Source organism: Hypanus sabinus, chromosome 2, assembly GCF_030144855.1.
Source record: "Hypanus sabinus isolate sHypSab1 chromosome 2, sHypSab1.hap1, whole genome shotgun sequence".
NCBI classification, from domain to species: Eukaryota; Metazoa; Chordata; class Chondrichthyes; order Myliobatiformes; family Dasyatidae; genus Hypanus; species Hypanus sabinus.
The window spans coordinates 134,275,140-134,298,270 of record NC_082707.1 but is presented as its reverse complement, the minus strand read 5'-3'; the positions used below and the strand labels follow the sequence as shown (position 1 = coordinate 134,298,270).

The following is a 23,131-nucleotide window of genomic DNA, read 5'->3' as shown; positions in this document are numbered from 1 at the left end:
TTTATACTTCCTCACGGGGTCGCAGGTGTCAATCAGGTTGGGATGATTCAATCTCTCTCTCAACCAGCCCACCTTGCCCGAGGGCTTTTCATGTGGTCTCCATGAGACAATAGTCGCTGTCGACTTATTCTGTATCCCGGGTGGGACGTGCAATCTGGCACATTTCTCTCTCTCCCACTTCCTGAGTCTATTCAGCACATCTCTCTCTCTCTCTCTCTCTTCCTGGGTCTACTGACCCCCCCTCGACGGGTGCTCTTGCGATTCTCACAAAGGAGGGGGCTGGGATCACAACAGTATGTAACACTTATTTTTCAAGATTCTACATGCTAGAAGGGAATGTTGAAGGTTCCCATTCCACTGGTTGATTTGCAACTATGGTACTGTGTCCATTTCTGATCATTGCACTATAAGATGGATATGGTCCCTCTGGAAATGGTACATACAATAATTTGTTGAATGGTTCTGTTAATAAATGTTCTTAAAGCAGAGAACATTGAAAGAGATGATCGGACAGTAACGTTTAAAATCATGAAATGGAGTAGACAAGAAGGACACAAGAAACGGTTCTCATTGGCAGTTGGGAAGTGAAGGACATACTGTATGATTTATATTGATTAACAGAAGAACCAGGAAGGGTGAGAGTAATTTAATTACAAGATTATAAAATTATATTACATAGGAGCCGAATTATGCCAGTCAGTTGCCATTCAACCATGACTGATTTATTTTCCCTCTCAACTGCATTATCCTGCCTTCTCACCCTAACCTTTGAGGCCCTTACTAATCAAGAACCTATCAACCTCCGCTTTAACTATACCTAATGACTTGGCCTCCACAGCTGTCTGTGGCAATGAATTCCACAGATTCACAACCTTCTGGCTAAAGGAAATCCTCCTCACCTCTGTTTTAAAGGAGCGTTCTTGTATTCTGACACTGTGTCCTCTGGCCATAAACTCTCCCACTATTGGAAACATCCTGTCCACGTCCATCTAATCTCAGCCTTTTAATATTCAGTAGGTTTCAATCAGATGAGTTATCACTTTCTAGATTAAATGGGAACTTTCTCTGATGCCATTCCTCTTTCCCTTTCTGCCATGGTCCACACTCTTCTCCTATCAGATTCTTTCTTCTTCAATCCTTTACCTTTTCCAGGTATCAACCCCTAGCTTCTTGTTCCATATCCCCTGGCCCACACACCCATCTGGCATAATCAATTGCCTGCCAGGTTGTTCTCTTTCGCTTTCCCCTTCCCCCACCTTCTTATTCTGGCTTCTTCCCCCTCCTTTCCAATTCTGATGAACGGTCTCAGCCTAAAACATCAACTGTTCATTCTTCTCTATTGATGTGAACTGACCTGCTGAATTCCTGTAACATGTTGCATGTGTTACTCTGAATTTCCAACGTCTGGGATTGAATGAATAGTGAGCCAGCATGGATTAATTAGTGAATGGCTTTCTGCAGTGCTGTGATTCAGCATTACTCTGGGAGAAAATTAAGTTGCAATGATATTGGCATGAGACAGAAAGTCAGCACAAATTTGACATAATTTGTTGAGTGGGGTTATAATGGATTGATGGGAGAGACGAATTTCTTTCTTCCCACAGATCCTTCTCAACCTGTTGAGTTCATCCAACAGATTTGTGCTTTCACTAGGCCAGGGGTCAGCAACCTTTACCACTGAAAGAGCCACTTGGACCTGTTTCCCACAGAAAAGAAAACACTGGGAGCCGCAAAACCTGTTTGACATTTAAAATGAAATAACACTGCATACAACATTTTGTTTTGCCTTTATGCTATGTATAAACAAACTATAATGTGTTGCATTTATGAAATTGATGAACTCCTGCAGAGAAAACGAAATTACATTTCTGCATGCAACAAAAACATTTTGAACTCCGAAAAAAAGACGTTGGGTTGAAGGTTACTTTTAAGTAAAATACTCAATGTCTATTTGAGTCCTTCTTGTATTTATGAAAAACGCCAATCTTAAATTTGCCGCCAGCAGCAAACCTGAAAAATAAAAGGACTATTTCACTGAACAATGAAAACATATGAATATACAAAATAATAGGCAATTAAAATATTTATCATACTTGTTCAGGTTGACTCACACCTGACAATGCAGTCGTATTCAGTAGGGATGGATCGATGCTTAGGGGAGTGACCGGGAAGGATAATGTGTTTTTTTCCTCTCTGAACTCAGAGAAGCGTTTCCCAAACGATGTTTGCATTGCGATGATTGCAGAATGTAAATACTCCGAATTTATCATGTCGTGACCTTGTTTGAACTCTCTCAAATTGGGGAAGTGAGACAATGTGCCTTTCTGTAAATCTCTGGCAAGCAACGTCAACTTGCGCTCAAATGCCAAAACATCCTCCAACATGTGCAGGGCTGTACGTCCTTTCCCCTGAAGAGCTGTGTTCAGCGTGTTCAGGTGCGCTGTCATGTCTACCATGAAGTGTAGCTTTTCCAGCCACTCTGGCTGTTCCAGCTCAGGAAAGGTGAGCCCTTTGCTGCCCAGGAAAGTTTTCACTTCTTCCAGACACGCGACAAAGCGTTTCAGCACCTCCCCTTTGGACAGCCAGCGATAAAAACACGTTGTATCAGTTGCTACACGCAGTCAGTAAACTGCAGTCAAAGATAGCTTTATTCGAACTAAACAGCCTTGCTTTTAAGCCTCCCTCAACCCGCCCCCCATGGGCGCGGATGCTGCAAATGACACGTACTCACAAACCCCCGTAGGCTATCTCCCTTAGCCTGAACGCTGGCTAATTGTGAGCCGGTTTGGATGTGTCAGGAAATGGGTCGCCACAACGTCTTATTTAGATTGTACAAGATCACCATAATCTTCAAATTTAGATTTACATTTCAAAAACTAACAAACTAACATAAAATACATTTTAATTAAATACTGACCATGTAGCGGTGTGCTACACGCAGCGCTAAAATTACGACACGGAGTCGGTAACTGCAGTCGAAGGAAAAAACTTTATTCGAAATCTTCAGCCTCACTTTTAAGCCTCCCTCAACCTGCCCCCCATGGCGCAGAGGCTCCAAAGCTCTGTGCTCGCAAACCCCCGTAGGCTATCTAATTGTGAGTCGGTTCGGATGTGCCAGGAAAAGGGTCGCCACAACCAATTATTTCCCAAAGCAACAGGGAGCCGCAGCACAGACGTAAAAGAGCCACATGTGGCTCCGGAGCCGCGGGTTGCCGACCCCCGCACTAGGCAAAGTAGAGGAACAACTTCTCATAGTCTAAAACCCCGTGCCATGAACACTATCTTTTCAACTTTAGGTAACTTTCCCCTCTGGCAGATAGTTTCTTCCCTCCTCTCCCCCCCCCCCCCCATCAACACCCCTCTCTTTCCACTCTTTCCTCCTTCAAATTGGCAGGACAATTTGAAAAGATTCTTTTATTAACATAAGTTAATTTAGCAATAAAAGAAAAATACCAACACAAGATCAATATATCAAATTGGAGGAAAAAGATGCTGGAAATCTGAAACAAATCAAAAACATACTGGAAAAATACTGTGGGAAAAGAACCAGAGATGATGTTTCAGATTAAAACTCCTTAATCAGAACTGGAAAACTGAACGAACAGTTGAGTTTTCAAGTGTGTAAAGTACACGAGCAACCTTTGTGATAAGGTAAAACCAAAGTTGCTAAGTAACCATTATTTTAAATTCCAGTGGTTGTTGACAGAAAATTAACTGGAAGAAAGAGAGGAAAGATTTGTAACACACACACACACACACACACACACACACACACACACACACAATACATTAAGTCTGAATTCATGAAAAAAATTGAATGAATCTGGATCAAATATAGAAGAGTATTTTACAAAAATATAAAATTGGTATTCATTTTCAGAGCTGTATCCAAGATAAGAAAAAAATTATTTTTTAAATGCCAGTTGGAAATCTGAAAAATGGAAATTAGTGTAAACACTCAGTAAGTGTGGAAAGAGAAACAGTTAACCTGCATCTGAGATAGCTCCTGCATTGTAAGAGCAGAAAGGGATGGGTGCAGTGTTATTTGCCTAGGAAAAGGTCAGTTCCTTAAAGCCATTTTTATTTCCTTCATCGTAAATCCTTCGGGCAAGGTATATTTTGGTTTGGATCAGCGGTAACATGTCATCAAAGAATTTGGTCGTTCAGGAAAGTCTGTCCTAATTGACTATAAATTATTTGGACTTTTGCACTTATCACTTTAAGAACTGTATTCGCATTTATCGCATTAAGAACTGTTCAAGATGCCGTATAGCAGTTAACTTACGGTTAAGTTAGTCATTTGTTTTCATTTTTATTGAGCAGAGTTTAATAAATTGTTTATTTGTTTATAGAAAACCTGTCTCAATTCTATATTCATTGCTGCCATAGCGTAACAGACCCTTTACTGGAACTGGGAAAGAGAGAAAACAAAGTCAGTAGCAGGGAAGCAGAGTTCTGCAGAATGAAGGGATTGCCTCTGACAGGTTAAACCAAATAAACCTGCATGGATTATGTTGTCTTGCAGATCCCATCAGACCTGATTGTACTAATGGTGCCAGAAAAACTAAGCCAAATTCACAGATGGGCAACTGGCAGAAACAGTTAGTTCTAATATAGACAGAAAGAAAGAGTGAGTCACGTAAAATTGGAGAATTCAGTATAGAATCTAGAAGGCTTCAGTGTATCTTGGCGGTGATAAGATGTTCTTCTTTAAGCTTCCATTGAGAGTTCTTACAACGTTCTTATTAATGCTTCTGTTTTAATGATCCTCGGGAGGTGTGCTGCTGGTGGTGTGTGTACGTCTAATGCAAGGCTAGATGGGAAAACTGTGGTGATTACAGGGGCAAACACTGGCATTGGAAAGGAAACTGCCAGGGATCTGGCACAGCGAGGTGAGGTATCAGTGTATGAATTTAAATCTATTGTCAAATATAACTTCGAAGTAAACCATTTATTACATTCAGCCAAATCCTTACAGAAACAATGTCTCTAAGCAGGAAAATAGCAGTACAAAATAGGTAATCTTAACTATAAATTATTATATCATAGGGGCTTAATTGTCAAAGCCTGTGGGGGGGGGGGCAGGAAGGTAATGGGGATAAGTTCCCACTACCTATTAAATGCTCCCAATGGCATGTGTCTCAAATAGCATCTGACAACCAAGTCCAGCTCCTAGCCTTTATGCTTGGCTTAGCTACTAAACCCAGCAGAACTGTTTCTTCTGACAGGAGGAAGGGAAAAGGTGGGTTACTGGCACCTTAAAACCAGTCGCATCAGGTAGAGCAGGCTTGTCAACCATGGTTGGCAGCTCAAGTCAAGTCACTTTTATTGTCATTTCGACCATAACTGCTGGTAGAGTACACAGTAAGAACGAGACAACATTTTTCAGGACCATGGTGCTACATGAACAATACCAAAACTACACTGAACTACAGACCTACCCAGAACTGCATAAAGTACACAGAACAGTGCAGGCATTACAATAAGTAATAAACAAGACAATAGGCACAGCAGAGGGCAGTAGGTTGGTAGTCCGATGGTAGGCTTGGGGGGAAATCTGTTACGTAAATAGACAGCTGAATGGCGGCGTCCGGGATTCCGTCCGTTTCTGTACTCCCGCCGAGTATTCTGGTGCCACAGGTGTAGTCCAATTTAATGTCCATTAGAGAGCAGAATGGACGGGAGAGCCGGCCAGCTAGGGCTTGTTTTTTTCCTGGCATGGACTCCTGCCTGCTCGCCTCGCTTTCACTTCCTCGCACACCGCTTACGACATCCCCACCTCCGGCCACCGGCATCAGACGACTCCGAGGACTGCAGGCCCGGTTCCCTCAGCAAGCCGAGGTCCTGCAATCTAACCAGCAGATTTTCAGGAAGGTTTGTTTTTAGGTGATCTCTGTATCATAGCCGTATCTGGCGATGGTAGATAGTCGCTCTGTTATCCATTGTCCTAAACCCTAATTGTGCCTTAAAATTAAATTAAAAAACTAAATTAAAGTAGCACCAGATCCAAAAGTCCGCTGCTGCCGGGTACCGCGCCACCTACAGGCCACCAGCTCATCTAAGAGAAGGAAAACTCTGATCTCAAACCTCTGCTGCCTTGTGGCTATATCCACACATGCAGAAGGCTATAGGAGTAAAGTCTGAGGTAAAATCCAGAGCCTTAGACCCTGAGGCAGTCCAACGCTGAGTGGCAACTCCTGCGATGCTGCTGGTACCAAACTGATCAGCTTCTGCTGTTCCATTGGCCACATCAGTTGCACGGAGAGGAGGAGCCTGCCTCATGGGCAACAGCTTGCTCTCTGTATTGCACTGCCCTGGCTTGTGGATCACATAGAGAGCTAGGATGCAATATCCTTGGTCGATCCTGACCAATTGAGGCCTCACAGGGGCCCTTTGTTCTCATCTCTGCCCTCTCCCTCTCCACATATTGTGAAGGCTCAAGATAATAGTGGGCTCCATTTATGCATAACTTCCTTTTAACCCTGATGGTTCTGTGTGACCAGATACCTCTGTAATCAAGACATGAGGTAGTTCCCAAAAGAATACCGGACAGTATTTGTTGTCATCTTGGATGCTGTCCCATATCCTAACTTGGCCTTCTTATTTCACAATGCAAAGTCAAAATCGAACACGCATAAATCACTACCTCCTCCCATAGATGCTGTCTGGCCTGCTGAGAATCATAATAATATTTGGAGGTCATTTGTTCCATTGTTACTTGTACTTGGCTATGTGCAAGATTGCTCCAAAAAACACTTAATTTCTCTAAAACACATTACACTGGTTGCATATGTGAAATATGTATATTTTAGATTATAAAATATTTTGTGATGTTCATATGTTGTGAAGGAGTATGCATAGATTTTGAGAACTATGAAGTTATATTTATGAAAGGGATAATTCAGATAGAGAGGGTAACATGCCTAACTGGTTAAATTACCAGAAAATTGTTCACTTCAATTGGAAACCATCTTCCAGAGCACAAATGTTAGCAGATTGGTTGGACTTCAAGTAAAGTCTTACTAAAAAGCAGAAAATAAACAGAAACACTGTATATTGTGCCAATATTAAATAAATGCATGTTTGTGAATTAAAATAATAAAGTTAAAACCGAAAGTACTGACAAGCAAGCTTCTTGCAGGTGCTCGAGTAATATTAGCCTGCAGAGATTTGACCAAAGCAGAGGCTGCAGCCCAAGATATTCGTGAAGACACTGGAAGTAAACAAGTCATTGTTCGAGAACTGGATTTAGCCAATACCAGATCCATATACCAGTTTGCTGAAAATATCATTAAAGGTAATTCAATCCTACAAGCAATATTTTCATGTAGTTATGATTACTTAAACTTATCAAGGAATGCAAAATGTAAAAGTATTCCACAAACATACTCAGGATAGGTCCGCTGATTTAAAGTACCATTTGAGGCAGAAATGTGGCGACAACTAATTGAGCAGTTACTACATTTGGATTTTTAACACCAAGACTGACAGAGCAGATAAACCATAAACAAAAGTTTAAAAAATAGTAAGTAAGGAATTAATTAATAAAACAAACAAACATAAATGGATAAGACCTGGTAGATTGCATCCCATAGAAGCCAATGAAGTAACTTTGAATAAGGTTATGGTGAATTTATTAGAACAAAAGATTACAGAGTTACAGAATGTGGTGGGAAAAAGATTCCCAAGAACTATGCCAAACGTGAGATTAAGTCTATTAAGAGGAACTGAACAAGCTGGCCTTTGTTCTATAGAAAGGAGACTGAAGAACAATTTAATAGAGTTCATTACCGTGTAAGGGTGTAACAGGCCATATGCAAAGTTTCTGCTTGTAGTCAAGGCCAGAAGTGGGAAACATAAAACATTTACTAATATTTACCAGTAAGGATCTCAGGAGGAACTACTTTAGCCAACAAGTTATTAAGGCAAATAGCTTGGTATTCATGGGGATGAGGAAGAGAGGAATAAAAAGAAATATACTGATAGTGTTGTATGAGGAGGTGTGGAATTGGGGAGTTTAGCTCAATTACCTTTTTTTTGGCAGTCAACTTATTGCATTATTATACTTTTTATATGTTCTTTCACATCTTAATTCCACTGTTTGCTCTCAGGTGCCACCTCCTGGTGTTGCAAAGCATCACAAAGCAAGGGTGATCAATTGAGACCAATTATTTGTACAATATTATGTTTAAACATTTATCACAGGGTCATGGAGATTTACGGAAATAAACAAAGCTATTCAGCCTATCATGTCAGAGTTAGCAAGAAGTGGAACTGTTTAGGTTACTATCGGTTCATTTTCAGCCCTTTATGAGTTCTCATCTTCTACTAAACAAGTAGACCATTAGACACTGAAGTTGGAATTTTTCAGTACAGTCCCAAAGCACATGATCTCCTGTTCCTATTGAAGTCAACAAGCTTGATTGCCAGGAAGTTAACCAACTTTTCCCACTTTGTCATGATCTACAGTCTTAGGTTAAAGAGAGATGTACAGTCATTAAAACAGGAAGCATGCCTTTATTGCTAGTGTTACCCTCACTGCAGATGAGTACTGTTAACAGACTGTGCACATTGGCTCTGAAATATCCGGGCACAAGAGAGCCACCAGTGCTCAGCAATGTGCTATGTGCCTGTTGACCTTTCGTTTTCCCCTTCCTCACATTCAAGATGAACTTCTCTACCAACTCCACTTTCCTACCCAGTCTCCATAATCTGTAACTTCCTTGCCGTCCAAAATAATTTATCCACAGCCCCACAAAGTGGAGCATCCCAGAGATCCACATCCTCTTTGGAAGCAATTTTGGTTTTGTCTTGGACACCACTTATTGAATATAAAAGATTCTCATAGTTAAATATCAAAATCAAATCCTGAGCCCATACCTTTACTTCCAGCAGCCCACCCAGATCAAATAGCTTCTCAACGAAGTTATAAAGACTTTTTCATGGGTCAGGGAGATCACTTCTAATTCTAAAGTCTACAGAAGCAAGATCTAGTTTGAAACTGGGCAGAAACCTAGCCAGCCAGGTATAATACCTGGCTTTATAAGCCACCTTTATAACGTGGCACCATTATTGGAAGAGCAAAAACATTTAGCATGCTTCCACACTGAATTAGTTTGTTTTGCCTAATTCTGTTTAATGACAGAGGAAAAAGTGCTCAACATTTTAATCAACAATGCTGGAGTGATGATGTGTCCCTTCATGAAGACGTCTGATGGGTTCGAGATGCAGTTTGGTGTAAATCACCTTGGTGAGTTACTAACAAGTTGAACTTGTGGAACTTCTAATGTGACTTGCAGCTCCCTACAGACCGTGCTAGGGAACAGGAGCTGGCGTTGGATTACCTATGGCTCAGTCGGGAGATAGGAGCCACAGGGAGGCTTTTACACCCAAGTTGCAGGAGGCAGGTAGCTGGATGACTGTCAGGAGAGGAAAAGGGAATTGCAGATAGTCTGGAGCTCCCCCTGTGGCCATTCCCTCAGTAACAGTGGTCCTGCCTGTGTTGTACTGTTCTGCGTTCTACGTAAGCTTGCAATGGGCAAACTGGCAGATGGATTTACCTATGTCCCAACAGTACCTACACTTCAAAAGTAATTAATTCAGGAAGTGAAACACATCAAGTGAAGACTTTGGATATGCTTTTTTGTTGACCTTTTTCTATTTGGAAGAGATTTTTTTGTACTGGGTTATAACGAAATCAGCAGAAACAATTTATTTAACTGCAAGATATACATTAGAGCAGAGTCCAATTGAACCCTTGTTGATTGATCAGGCTCGGTCCTACTCCCACCCTCTCCTACTTTAAGAAGCTAATAGTCTTTATTATCTCTATATGAGGCAAATGCAGAATTGAAGATGATGGTGCCCTTTCTTTCTCACTGTCTCTCTTTTTCCATTTCTATTCTCACTGTCTCTCTCTTTTTCCATTTCTATTCTCACTGTCTCTCTCTTTCTCCATTTCTATTCTCACTGTCTCTCTTTCTTTCTCTCTCACACCCCTTCTGATACACTCATTTTTGTCCTCTTCCCTGAAACTTCATCCTACCTCCCAGCATCCCAGTTCTATCCACTCCCTACACACACAGTTAACCCACAGGTGACCTTTTCCCTCAATTACCTTGTACTTCCACTTCCTCCACCAGTAGCTCACTCTCATCTCCCTTGCTCTTTTCTCTCTTTCGTTTTTCTTTTCTCTTCTCCTGACCTCAACCACCATCCCATTTTCTAGCTGTTGGTCACCCACCAACCTCTCACCCTTTTTCGGACCATTCTCTGACTGCAGTGGTCCTCCTTGTCCCAGTAACCATGACATCAGAGCCTGCAGACCAGGCCAGAGCCGCGGACCTCCTTCAGGGAACTCCCAGGGAATTTTCAGCTGTCTGTTCACTGCTGCCGGATCTTGTCATAAATCAGCCCACAGTTTTCTGATCAATGAAACAGAAGCATCCTAATCAGCTGCGATCATTGAAAGTATGGCTGGTGGAGTGGTTCAGGAGCCACTGCTTTGATTCACAGGCACTGGCGCTGAGGGGCTTGCTTTATTTAAACTGAATTGTGACCTTTGAATCAATAAGAAGAGGTAAGTTATGTTTAAAAGTAAATTTACAGATCTGAAGAGAAAAGTCCGGGGTGTAAAGCAGAATGATATCAGAAGAGGATAAGAGATTAACAACTATAAAAGGTCAAAGAATATGGAAAGAGGAAAAAAAGGGTTTACTGGAATATATATCCTTCCTTTAATGTCATGGTTGCTAATACAGTATCTTAAAACAATTCTTGACAATATGTGTTTAACACCATTTTTCCTGATCTTGCAATTTTTCAGGGTTGAGATAATTTTCCCTTTTAGTAATTAAAATAACAAGATAAAAGAGAGAAATTGTCTTCCCAGCACATATCTTTCAATGTCCCTTTGTTCCCCAAATTAATTTTCTTTGTTCTACATGGTTTGTGCTTTTAGGATGCCGCATTTTCAATTGTACCTATTTTACCTCCTTTTGTGCCTTTACTATCACTAAGGTCTTTGATGCTCCCTAATAATTGCTTGATTTTATCCAAAATTACAAATCTGCTATGTAGATATAACTTTTCCTTTATTATTTCTAAATTTTTTGAAAACATGAAATATTCCTCACATTCAGTATAAAATTCTCTTTAACCAATATATATAGGAAAATTCTCCCTTTTTGTCCATTGTGGAACTTGTAGTTAATAAAACCAAAATCATACATGGAATTGATTTGAAATTATGGATTATTTAGGATCAGTTTAGGATTATAGACCTGTATTCAAGATATGAATAGTTCAGACTCAGCAGAAAACAGCTGATTGGGCAATTGAGGTCAGGTGACCTTGCAGCTAGAAAAGCTCAAGCAAATAAAAAGAGGGAGACCTCTAGCGGAGCGGCCTGTCCGAAAGTGGCCTGGTCGAGGGAAGTGCCTGCTGTGAGAAATGCTAGTCTTTGGCTCGAGAGTATTCGGCGAGGAGGCTGAGGGAGGAGACTAAGTCAGGCACAATTGCAGAGGGTGAAGACATGACCGCTAAGCAGATTCAGTGTGTTATGTGCATGATGTGGGAGGTCAGGGACACTGATGGTGCCCCCGGCTGCTACAGCTGTGGAAAGTGTGTCCAGATTCAGCTTCTGAAGGAGCATGTTGTAGCACTGAAGAAAGAACTGGATGACCTCAGGTTCATCCGTGAAAATGAGAGTTTTCTGGACAGGACCTACAGTGAGGTTGTTACACCGAGGATACCAGAAGAGAGAAAGGGGTTGACGATGAGGACGGAAAAGATACTTGAAATACAGGAGACCCCAGGGGATGTACCTCTCGTAAACAGGTTCACCCTCTTGGGAGCTGTCAGGACAGAAGATACTGCCAGTCTGGGAGGCGGACAGGTCTGCGAGCCGAAAATTGGTGCAGAAGCAGAGCCAAGGAGTCAGACATTAGGAAGAGCCATGGTAGCAGGGGACTCCATAGTGAGAGGTACGGAAAGAGGCAACAGGCGAGATTTAATGATGGTGTGTTGCCTCCCTGGTGCTAGGATCCAGGACATCACAGACCGATTGCAGGGAATCCTCAAGGGTGAAGGTGAACAGCCAGAAGTGGTAGTGCATGTCGGCACAAATGACATGGGGAAGAAGAGGAAGGACATTCTGCAGCGGGACTTCAGAGAACTCGGAAGAAGGCTGAAAAGCAGGACTTCCAGGGTGGTTATCTCTGGTTTGCTTCCAGTTCCTCGTGCTGGAGAGGGCAGGAACAGGGAGATAATTGATCTGAATGTGTGGCTGAGAAACTGGTGCAGGAAGCAAGGATTTACATTCTTGGACCACTGGGATCTGTTTTGGAGTAGGGATGAATTGTACAAAAGGGACGGGTTGCACCTTAATAGGCGGGGGACCAGCATTCTGGCAGACAGGTTTGCCACTGCAACACGGATGTATTTAAACTAAGTAGTGGGGGGGAGGGGATGAACTGGAAATATAAGGATGAAGTTAAAGGGAAAGTGAAAATAAGAAAAGTTAAAAAGGACAACAGAATCAATGGAATAGAAAGCTCAAGAAGAGATCATACAGTATGGCCAAGTGAAATAGGAATTGATATAAAAGGTGAGGGGAGTAACGAATTTAAAGTATTCTATATGAATGCACGAAGTATAAGGAATAAAGTAGATGAGCTTGAGGCTCAGTTGGAAATTGGCAAGTACGATGTTGTGGGAATAACAAGCTTCAAGCGGACAGGGCCTGGGAAATGAATATTCAAGGATATACGTCTTATCGAAAGGACAGACTGACTGGCAGAGGGGGTGGGGTGGCTCTGTTGGTGAGGAATGATATTCAGTCCCTTGCGAGGGGGGACATAGAATCAGGGGATGTAGAGTCAGTATGGATAGAACTGAGAAATTCTAAGGGTAGAAAGACCCTAATGGGAGATATCTACAGGCCCACAAACAGCAGTCTGGATGTAGGGTGTAAGTTGAATGAAGAGTTAAAATTGGCATGTCACAAAAGTAATGAAACAGTTGTCATGGGGGATTTCAACATGCAGGTAGACTGGGAGAATCAGAATGGTACTGGACCCCAAGAAAGGGAGTTTGTGGAGTGCCTCTGAGATGGATTCTTAGAACAGCTTGTACTGGAGCCTACCAGGGAGAAGGCAATTCTAGATTTAGTGTTGTGCAATGAACCGGAGTTGATCAGGGACCTGGAGTTAAAGGAACCATTAGGAGGTAGTGACCATAATATGATATGTTTTAACCTACAATTTGAGAAGGAGAAGGGAAAGTCGGATGTGTCAGTATTACAGTTGAACAAAGGGAACTATGGAGCTATGAGGGAGGAGCTGGCCAAAGTTCAATGGAACAATACCCTAGCAGGGAAGACAGTGGAACAATAATGGCAGATATTTCTGGGAATAATGCAGAAGGTGCAGGATCGGTTCATTCCAAAGAGGAAGAAAGATCCTAAAGGGAGTAAGGGGTGGCCGTGGCTGACGAGGGAAGTAAAGGGCAGTATAAAAATAAAAGAGAAGAAGTATAACATAGCAAAGATGAGTGGGAAACCAGAGGACTGGGAAGCTTTTAAAGAGCAACAGAAGGTAACAAAAAGGGCAATATGCCAAGAAAAAATGAGGTACGAAGGTAAACTAGCCAAGAATATAAAGGAGGATAGTAAAAGCTTCTTTAGGTATGTGAATAGCAAAAAAATAGTTAAGACCAAAATTGGACCATTGAAGACAGAAAAGGGTGAATTTATTATGGGGAACAAGGAAATGGCAGATGAATTGAACAAGTACTTTGGATCTGTCTTCACTAGGGAAGACACAATCAATCTCCCAGATGTAATAGTGGTCAAAGGAACTAGGGTAAAGGATGAACTGAAGGAAATTTATTTTAGGCAAGAAACAGTGTTGGATAGACTGTTGAGTCTGAAGGCTGATAAGTCCCCGGGACCTGATGGTCTGCATCCCAGGGTACTTAAAGAGGTGGCTTTAGAAATCGTGGATGTATTGGTAATCATTTTCCAGTGTTCTATAGATTCAAGAACAGTTCCTGCTGACTGGAGGGTGGCTAATGTTGTCCCACTTTTCAAGAAAGGAGGGAGACAGAAAAGAGGGAATTATAGACCGGTTAGCCTGATGTCAGTGGTGGGAAAGATGCTGGAGTCAATTATAAAAGATGAAATTATGACACATTTGGATAGCAGTAGAAGGATCAGTCCGAGTCAGCATGGATTTATGAAGGGAAAATCATGCTTGACTAATCTTCTGGAGTTTTTTGAGGATGTAACTATGAAAATGGACAAGGGAGAGCCAGTGGATGTAGTGTACCTGGACTTCCAGAAAGCTTTTGATAAAGTCCCACATAGGAAATTAGTGGGCAAAATTAGGACACATGGCATTGGGGGCAGAGTACTGACATGGATTGAAAATTGGCTGGCTGACAGGAAACAAAGAATTGCGATTAACGGGTCCCTTTCGGAATGGCAGGCTGTGACCAGTGGGGTACCGCAAGGTTCGGTGCTGGGACCACAGCTGTTTACAATATACATTAATGATTTAGATGAAGGGATTAAAAGTAACATTAGCAAATTTACTGATGCCACAAAGCTGGGTGGCAGTGTGAAATGTCAGAAAGATGTTATGAGAATGAAGGGTGACTTGGACAGGTTGGGTGAGTGGGCAAATGTATGGCAAATGCAGTTTAATGTGGATAAATGTGAGGTTATCCACTTTGGTGGCAAGAACAGGAAGGCAGATTACTATCTAAATGGAGTCAAGTTAGGAAAAGGGGAAGTACAACAAGATCTAGGTGTTCTTGTACAGTCAATGAAAGCAAGCATGCAGGTACAGCAGGCAATGAAGAAAGCTAATGGCATGCTGGCCTTTATAAAAAGAGGAATTGAGTATAGGAGTAAAGAGGTCCTTCTGCAGCTGTACAGGGCCCTGGTGAGACCTCACCTGGAGTATTGTGTGCAGTTTTGGTCTCCAAATTTGAGGAAGGACATGCTTGCTATTGAGGGAGTGCAGCGTAGGTTCACAAGGTTAATTCCCGGAATGGCGAGACTGTCATATGTTGAAAGATTGGAGCGACTGGGCTTGTATACACTGGAATTTAGAAGGATGAGAGGGGATCTGATTGAAACATACAAGATTATTAAGGGATTGGACGCACTGGAGGCAGGAAGCATGTTCCCGCTGTTGGGCGAGTCCAGAACTAGAGGCCACAGTTTAAGAATAAGCGGTAGGCCATTTAGAACAGAGAAGCGGAAAAACTTTTTCACCTAGAGAGTGGTGGATATGTGGAATCAATTTAGGAATAGAGGATCAATTATTTAGGATCAATTATGGATTATTTAGGAATACGTCCATAATCCATAGAAAGTGGTGTCACAAAGAAAGGTGAAATGTTTAATGGAACATGAGGGGTAACTGTCACTCAGAGTGCTGAGAGTGTGGAACAAGCTGCGTGTGCATGCAATTTTGATTTCATCATTTATAAGAAGTTTGGATAAGTAACTGGATGTGACGGGTATGGATGGCTATAGACTGGGTACAGGTCAATAGGACTAGGTAGTTTAAATAGTTTGGTATGGACTTAATGACCTGAAGGGCCTAATTCTGTGCTGTAGTTTTCTATGACTCTGTGGTTCTAGTTAGAAACATATAATAAAAGACAAACTATAATTTAACTGAGTAGCAAATTGTGTACTCAAATGAAATATAGAACAACTTAGAACACCAACAATACTATTACAGAACTATAAAACATTAGTTCCTAATAGTTATTGATGGATGAATTCATCCAGCATACATTGCATGTGTTTTTTTATTTGACTGTAAATGAAGAAAATCAGTGAAAACAACTACTGCTAATAATGGATTGTCTTCATATAATGCTTTTGACTATTGCATCTTCCAAATCTTCAGTTTCACTGTAGCATTTAAGTTGATTGTTGATACCTTCAAATTCTTCATCGTTTCTAACTTGTTTAAGTCACAAAATCATTTCATTTTTATTTCTTGCCTTTTCTGACATCTCCAAGCCTGGAAGCTTGAAACCACTGTGAGTAAAACAGTTCAGAATTGTAATCCTCCTTATTTCTTGCCAACTATCAGTGACAAAAATCACTGCTTTTTGAACACAAACACACAACTGATGCTATTTAAAAACTGTTCTCTCTAAGCATAATAGAATCATAGCTATTTTTCTCAAATAGTTTTGTTCTTTAAATGGTTGTCCCAAATAAGCAGATGGCTTAATTAATCAATAACCCAATTAATTAGAATACACTGTCATTATGTTAGGCGAAATGAGTTGATGGATTAGGATACTGGTGGGCCCTAGTGCAGGCACGACAAATAATTAGCAAGACGAGGGGTTTAAGGATAAAGGGGAAGCCTTTTAGGACCGAGATGAGGAAAAATTTCTTCATACAGAGAGTGGTGAATCTGTGGAATTCTCTGCCACAGGAAACAGTTGAGTCCAGTTCATTAGCTATATTTAAGAGGGAGTTAGATATGGCCCTTGTGGCTAAAGGGATCAGAGGATATGGAGAGAAAGCAGGTACAGGGTTCTGAGTTGGATGGTCAGCCATGATCATACTGAATAGCAGTGCAGGCTCGAAGGGCCGAATGGCTTACTCCTGCACCTATTTTCTATGTTTCTATGAATGCTTTGGGGACAGGTTCCACTCTTGAATATAAAGTCTTTTAAATGAGATGCTAAATAATGCCCCTTTCATGGCATACAAAGTTTACAAGGGAACAAGCTAATGTTTCTCTCTTGGCAACCACCACAAAAGGGATTAAAAAACAGATTAACATTTATCCCATTAGCTCTTCAACCCATTCACACCTAAATTATATTTGCCTCATAGATTATATTATTATACTAGTTACACGGATAATGAAACTTAATGTGAAATACTTCAAGTAATAAGGTACTTGCTAACTTCAAGTTCTTTAAAAGTTTTAACATAGAACAGTACAGCGCAGTACAGGCCCATCGGCCCACAATCTTGTGCTGACTTTTTAACCTAATCCAAGATCAGTTTAACACTACACAGAAAATGCTGGAGGAACTCAGCAGGCCAGGCAGCATCAATGGAAAAAAAGTACAGTTGACATTTCAAGCCGATCGTCGACTGTACTCTTTTCCATAGATGCTGCCTGGCCTGCTGAGTTCCTCCAGCATTTTGTGTGTGTTGCTTGGATTTTCAGCATCTGCAGATTTTCTCTTGTTTATTGTCAGTATTGCACTTCCCTCCCACATAGCCCTCCATTTTTCTCTCATCCATGATTGCAGTCAATGTGCCTACTCTATCAGCGTCCATCACCTGCCCTGACAGTGCATTCCACACACCCACCACCCTCTGCTTAAAAAACTACCTCTGATACCTGCACACCCCCAGTCTTTCCTGCAATCACCTTAAAATTATGCCCTCTCATATTAGTCATGTCCACTCTCTTATCTTATATACCTCTATTATCACCTCTCTTCCTCCTTCACTCCTAAGGGAAAAGCCCTGGCTTGCTCAGGCACACTCAGGCACACTCTCTAATTCAGGCAGCATCCTGGTAAATCTCCTCTGCACCCTCTCTAAAGCTTCCACATCCATATTATGACAAGGCTCTGCATCCTGTCAATGTCTAGTTGTGACCTACAATACATAAACCCTCCACCAACCTTTCATGTCATCTGTAAACTTGCTAACCCACCCTTCCTCTTCCTCATCCAAGTCACTTATAACAATCGCAAAGAGCAATTTTCCCAAAACTGACCTCCGTTGCATACTACAGTACTAGTCACTGACCTCTAAGTAGAGTAGGCTTCATCTACAAACATTTGTCTTCCATGGGCAAGAATCCTGAATCCATGCAGCCAAGTTTCCCAATCCCATGCCTCGTGATTTTCTGAAAGAGCTACCTTGGGAACTTTGCCAAATGCCTTACTAAAATCCGTATACACCAGGTCCACTGCTCTACGTTCAGCTATTTGTTTGGTCACTTCTTGGAAGAATTCATACAGGCTCATGAGGCATGGCGTGCCCTTCACAAAACCATGCTGACTATCCCTCATCAGACTATGCTTCTCCAATTGCTTGCAAATCCTGTCTCTGAGAAACTTTCCAATAGTTTGTGCAGCACTGGAGAAAGCCTCACTAGGCTATAATCCCCAGGGTTATCTCTATTACCTTTCTTGAACAAAAGAATAGCATTTCTCTCCCTCTAATCTTCTGGTACTACTGCTGTGGCCATTGAAGCCTCAAAAGTCATTGCCAAAGGTACAACAATCTCTTCTCTCACTTCCTGTAGTAACCTGGGGACTTAACTAACCTAATGTTTTTCAAAAGTTCCAGTACACCCTCTTTCTTAACATTAACATGTTTTAGCAAATAAAGCTGTTCTACACTGTCCTCACATCTGTCAAGTCTCTTTCACTGGTGAACACTGAAGCAAAGTACTCACTATTGGCCATACCTGTCTTCGCCGACTTCAGGTACACATTTCTTCTTTTAACCCTGACTGGTCCTACACTCTCACTCAGGTCATCCTCCTTTTCTTCATGTATATATATTTAATTTAAAAAACACCTTGGAGTTTCCTTTAATCCTACTCACTAAGGTAGTCTCATGTCCTCTTCTAGCTCTCCTAAGTCCTTTCTGGCTACCTTATAACTCTCAAGAGACCTGTCTGGTCCTTGCTTTGTAAACCTTAAGCACGCTTTTTTCTTCCTCTTTAGATGATCCATTTCTCTTGTCAACCATGGTTCCTTCACCCTACCACTCTCCCTAGGTAAATGGAACAAGCCTATCCAGAACCCCATACAAGTGTTCCCTAAGCAATCTTAACATTTCCGTTGTGCATTTCCCTGAGTCTATCTGTTCCCAATTTACACTCCCAACATCATAATTTGCCCTCCCTCAATTTTCCCAATCCTATCCTTGTCCAGGTCAGGGACTTGTGATTACCATCTCTGAAATGCTCAACGCGAAGAGGTCTGTCACCTGACCAGGTTCATTACCTGCTACTAGATCCAGTATGGCTTCTCCTCTAGTCAGCCTGTCTGCAATATTGTGTCAACAATTCTTCCTGGTCACACCTAACAGATTCTGCCCCATCTGAACTTTTTGCACAGAGGAGCCAATCAATATTAGGGAATTTGAAATCCCCCATGTCAACAATCCTGATAATTTTGTATTTTTCACCTTTCCAAATCTGCCTCCCAATCTGTTCCTCCATATTTCTGCTGCTATTGGATAGTGGGGGGGGGGAAGGTCCACAGAATATGCCCAATAAGATAATTGTTCACTAACTGATTTTGTCATCCACCCACATTGGCTCAGTAGACAAAACCTCCACAAAGTTCCCTCTTTCTGTAGCTGTGATACTACCCCTAATCAGCAATGCCTTTCGGCCACTTATTTTTACCTCCCTTTCTGTCCCTTTTGAAATATCTGAACCCTAGAACATACAGCAGCCATTCCTGCATCTCTAACAGCCAAGACTCCATAAAGGCCACATCTTTGTGGTTCCACATACTGACCCATGCTCATAATTCATCACCCTTGTTCCTGATACTTCTCGCACTAAAGTAGACACATTTCAACACATCTAACTGACTGCATTTATGCCCATTCTGTATCGTGTCAGATCAGTTGCAAGGATGTGACGTGTGCGCATTTGTTTGGTCAATCAGACATTAAATTGTTTGGGCCCTCTACGCATGGAGAGCACTCTCTTTTGGGTGTGGGCTTTTGAATGCACGTCTTTCATCTCAGGCATGGTTCATAGCTGCCCAATGTAAGTTGCCCAATGTGTACCATCACTAAAATGGCTCAGTGAAAATGTTTAATCATACTTCATCATTGTCGTTCTTGCTCCACAGATACATAACATTTTGGTGACAAGGATCAAAACAAGAATGACCTCTCTATTCCAAGCATCCAGTCCATTATGGGCTGCAGCTGTGATAAAATTGACCCCTGGAATCTGGCTGCAATGGAAGACAACCTTCCTGGACTACATTGAACTCCCACTAACTTTAACACCAGCGGCAAAGCTGGTGGAAGTAATGAAACTCAAGCTGCTCCACATGCACTATTGAAAACCAGGGCAGAAATACTTTGATCCTGTAAACTTACACAGCAAACCAGACACTCCTGAGGCTTTAATGTTTGGGTGATGCAGGACAATACCTTCATGGTATGCTTCACATTCTTTCCTGTACGACAGACCCCAGATGCATATGTGGATGATTTCATCAAAGACTAACCCTAGCAGTGCAGGAATGCATGTATAAAAATATTCTCCCGAGCAAATTCGAAGAGGCAATGCTTAGATTGGAGTCCAACATGGAAGGACACAGCAGAACCCCGACAGGGACAAAGTGTGCTCTAAAGCTTGCCGCTGGGAGGCAGTCAAGAGAGGCCTTACACAGATCAGAATCAGAAATCAGCTTTTATATCACCGGCATGTGTCGTGAAATTTGTTAATTTAGCAGCAGCCGTACAATGCAATACATGATAATATAGGAAAATAAATAAATAAATTACAGTAAGTATAGGGAACAGTTAAATTAAAAGTAGTGCAAAAACAGAAATAATAAAAAAAAAAGAGGTAGTATCCAAAGATGTCCATTTAGGAATCGGATGGCAGACGGGAAGAAGCTGTTCCTGAATCACTGAGTGTGGGCCTTCAGGCTTCTGCACCTCCTTCCTGACAGTAACAATGAGTAGAGTGTGTGTCCTAGGTGATGGGGGTCCTTAATAATGGACACTGCCTTTCTGAGGCACCACTCCTTGAAGATATCTATGGACTATGAAGGCTAGTACCCAATATGGAGCTAACTAATTTTACAACTTCCTGTAGCTTCTTTTGATCCTGTGCAGTGGCCCTCCCTCCATACCAGACAGTGATGCAGCCTGGCAGAATGCTCCACAGTACATCTAGAAGTTTTCAAGTGATAAATCAAATCTCCTCAAACTTCTAATGAAATATAGCCACTGTCTTGCCTTCTTTATAGCTGCATTGAGACCCGACATTGAGTGCCTGAGACCCGATCACCACAGCTTCCCCCAGTAGGTTATCCTTATCAATAGTATCCAAACTTATTATTAAGGGAAATGGCCACAGGGGTACTCTGCACTACCTATTCCTTTTCCCTTTCCTTACAGTCACCCAACTACCTGCCTCCTGCAACTTAAGAGTAACTACCTCCCTGTACTGTAGCCTCTACCTATTTTGGGTATAAAAACCCTCCAGATTTTAATTACTGATATATAGTGATTCAAGTGTCGCTTCACTTTGTCAGAATGTTTAATTTGTATTTATGATTGGTGACTGTGTTGAATTCTTTGTATTCCTTTAGGACATTTCTTATTGACCTTCCTGCTTCTGGATCACCTTAAAAAATCATCACCTGCTCGTATCATTAACCTTTCATCCTTGGCTCATGGCTTTGGCCGAATCAATTTTAAGGATTTGCATAGTGAAAACAGCTATGATGGGGGTTCGGCCTACTGCCAGAGTAAATTAGCCAACATACTGTTCACCCGAGAACTGGCCAAACGTCTGAAAGGTATGCTGCAACTTTTAACTCCAGCAGGACACTAAAATAGTGGCAGGAAGATGTCTGTCTATTGTTTGATTGGTTCATTTCAAAGGTACAGCTAATAAAGGAGGGTTTAATTGGCTTTTTCAGTATCAGTATGTGATGTTACCTTATCTTTGATCAAACAGATGTCTATAGGGTAACTGGGCAATACTGATCAATTGAATCCTAGTACTCAAGCTCTGGCACATAGTCTTGGTTTTCTTGATGGCAGGAAGCTCAATGCTTTTAGTGCTTTGGCCCAAGGTAGAAACAGAGATATACAATTCCTAATCACAAAATGCTGCTATGAGTAAATGTATATACAAGACTCACAGACAACTGACAAGGCACACAGACCCTTGGGGAAGGTGATTAAACACTCTTGTCTTTCAGTTAGTTAAACGGTGGTTGGCTGAGATGCATGCATGTTGAAGGCTCCAGATTTGACTGAGCCAGAGGCTTGCAAACTGGAACGATACTCCATTTTATTCTCTTAATATAGACACCAAAGTCACAGTGAACTCTGTGCATCCAGGCTGTGTCCGATCAGAACTAACCAGACACTCCAGCACTTTGGCTCTGGTATGGAAGATTCTCACTTTTCTCATCAAAACACCTAAAGAAGGTGCTCAGACCAGCATATACTGTGCAGTCACTGAAGAACTGGATGAGGTTTCTGGCAAACATTTCAGGTTTGTAACTTGCCTTTTTTAATATTTAATTAAGAAACCAATATGTAGGAAAAAGGGCTCGAGTATACAGAAAATTTCAAGGACTTTAATTAATACCAGACAGCTGGCTACTCCAGTCTTACATCTCATTTTTCCAGCACTACTTTTTTCTTGCCTTCTCTCTCATGGTATTTCATTTCTCCCTTATTTACACCTCCTGTAGATGTATCTTACTTCATCGTACCAGGGAGTACCACCACAACCTATATCGCCCAGTTCTTCCTGGTCTCCATTCCATCACATCCTTGATTTTTCTCCTCCCTTTTCTCTGCAATCTTTGATTGAATGACCACTGACAACTTCTGTCTCCAAAGCTGCAAGCCTACCTGCCATACGCCTGACATCGTTGATTTGTATTTCCATTTTATTACAGTATTGGATATGTGACCTCATCGCACTCTCCCCCCCCCCTCCCCCATATCATACATTTCCATTGCATGTGGGAAACTCTCACATTCCCATCTCATGATTTTGCAATTAAAAGTTCACAGTAATTCCAGTGGTTAGGTAGCTGAGATGCCAAAACGTTTAGGTGCCAGTAGAAATGAGCAGAAATGGAACTAGTGCTAGAGATGAGAGGGGGTGGTACAGTGTGGCTGGGGGATGTGTGGGTAAAAGGGAATAAATCACCTTCAATTATCATGAGAAAGTAACTGAATGTTAGAAGTGGAATATCATAAGCCTGTGCTGTGTTTCTCCGGAAGTGGGGAAAGCCAGACACCAAGAGGTTAGAAAGATGTGTGTGGTGGAGAATTAAGGTGATCAGCATTTGCAAATTATTTGGGTTGAACATTGGTCACCCAGTC

General features: G+C 41.7%; 1 protein-coding gene across 2 annotated transcripts in view; it reads left to right on the top strand.

Moving 5' to 3' along the window:
* Positions 1-23,131, top strand: part of rdh12 (retinol dehydrogenase 12) — a 62,509-nt gene that overhangs the window by 35,921 nt on the left and 3,457 nt on the right. The window contains exons 2-6 of one of the 2 annotated variants that reach the window (XM_059955473.1): positions 4,775-4,892; positions 7,142-7,297; positions 9,146-9,250; positions 21,370-21,579; positions 22,097-22,286. In XM_059955473.1, coding sequence (XP_059811456.1) covers positions 4,775-4,892; positions 7,142-7,297; positions 9,146-9,250; positions 21,370-21,579; positions 22,097-22,286 — 779 coding nt within the window. The remainder of the gene's footprint in view (positions 1-4,774; positions 4,893-7,141; positions 7,298-9,145; positions 9,251-21,369; positions 21,580-22,096; positions 22,287-23,131) is intronic. The other variant, XM_059955474.1, reaches the window with a different exon arrangement.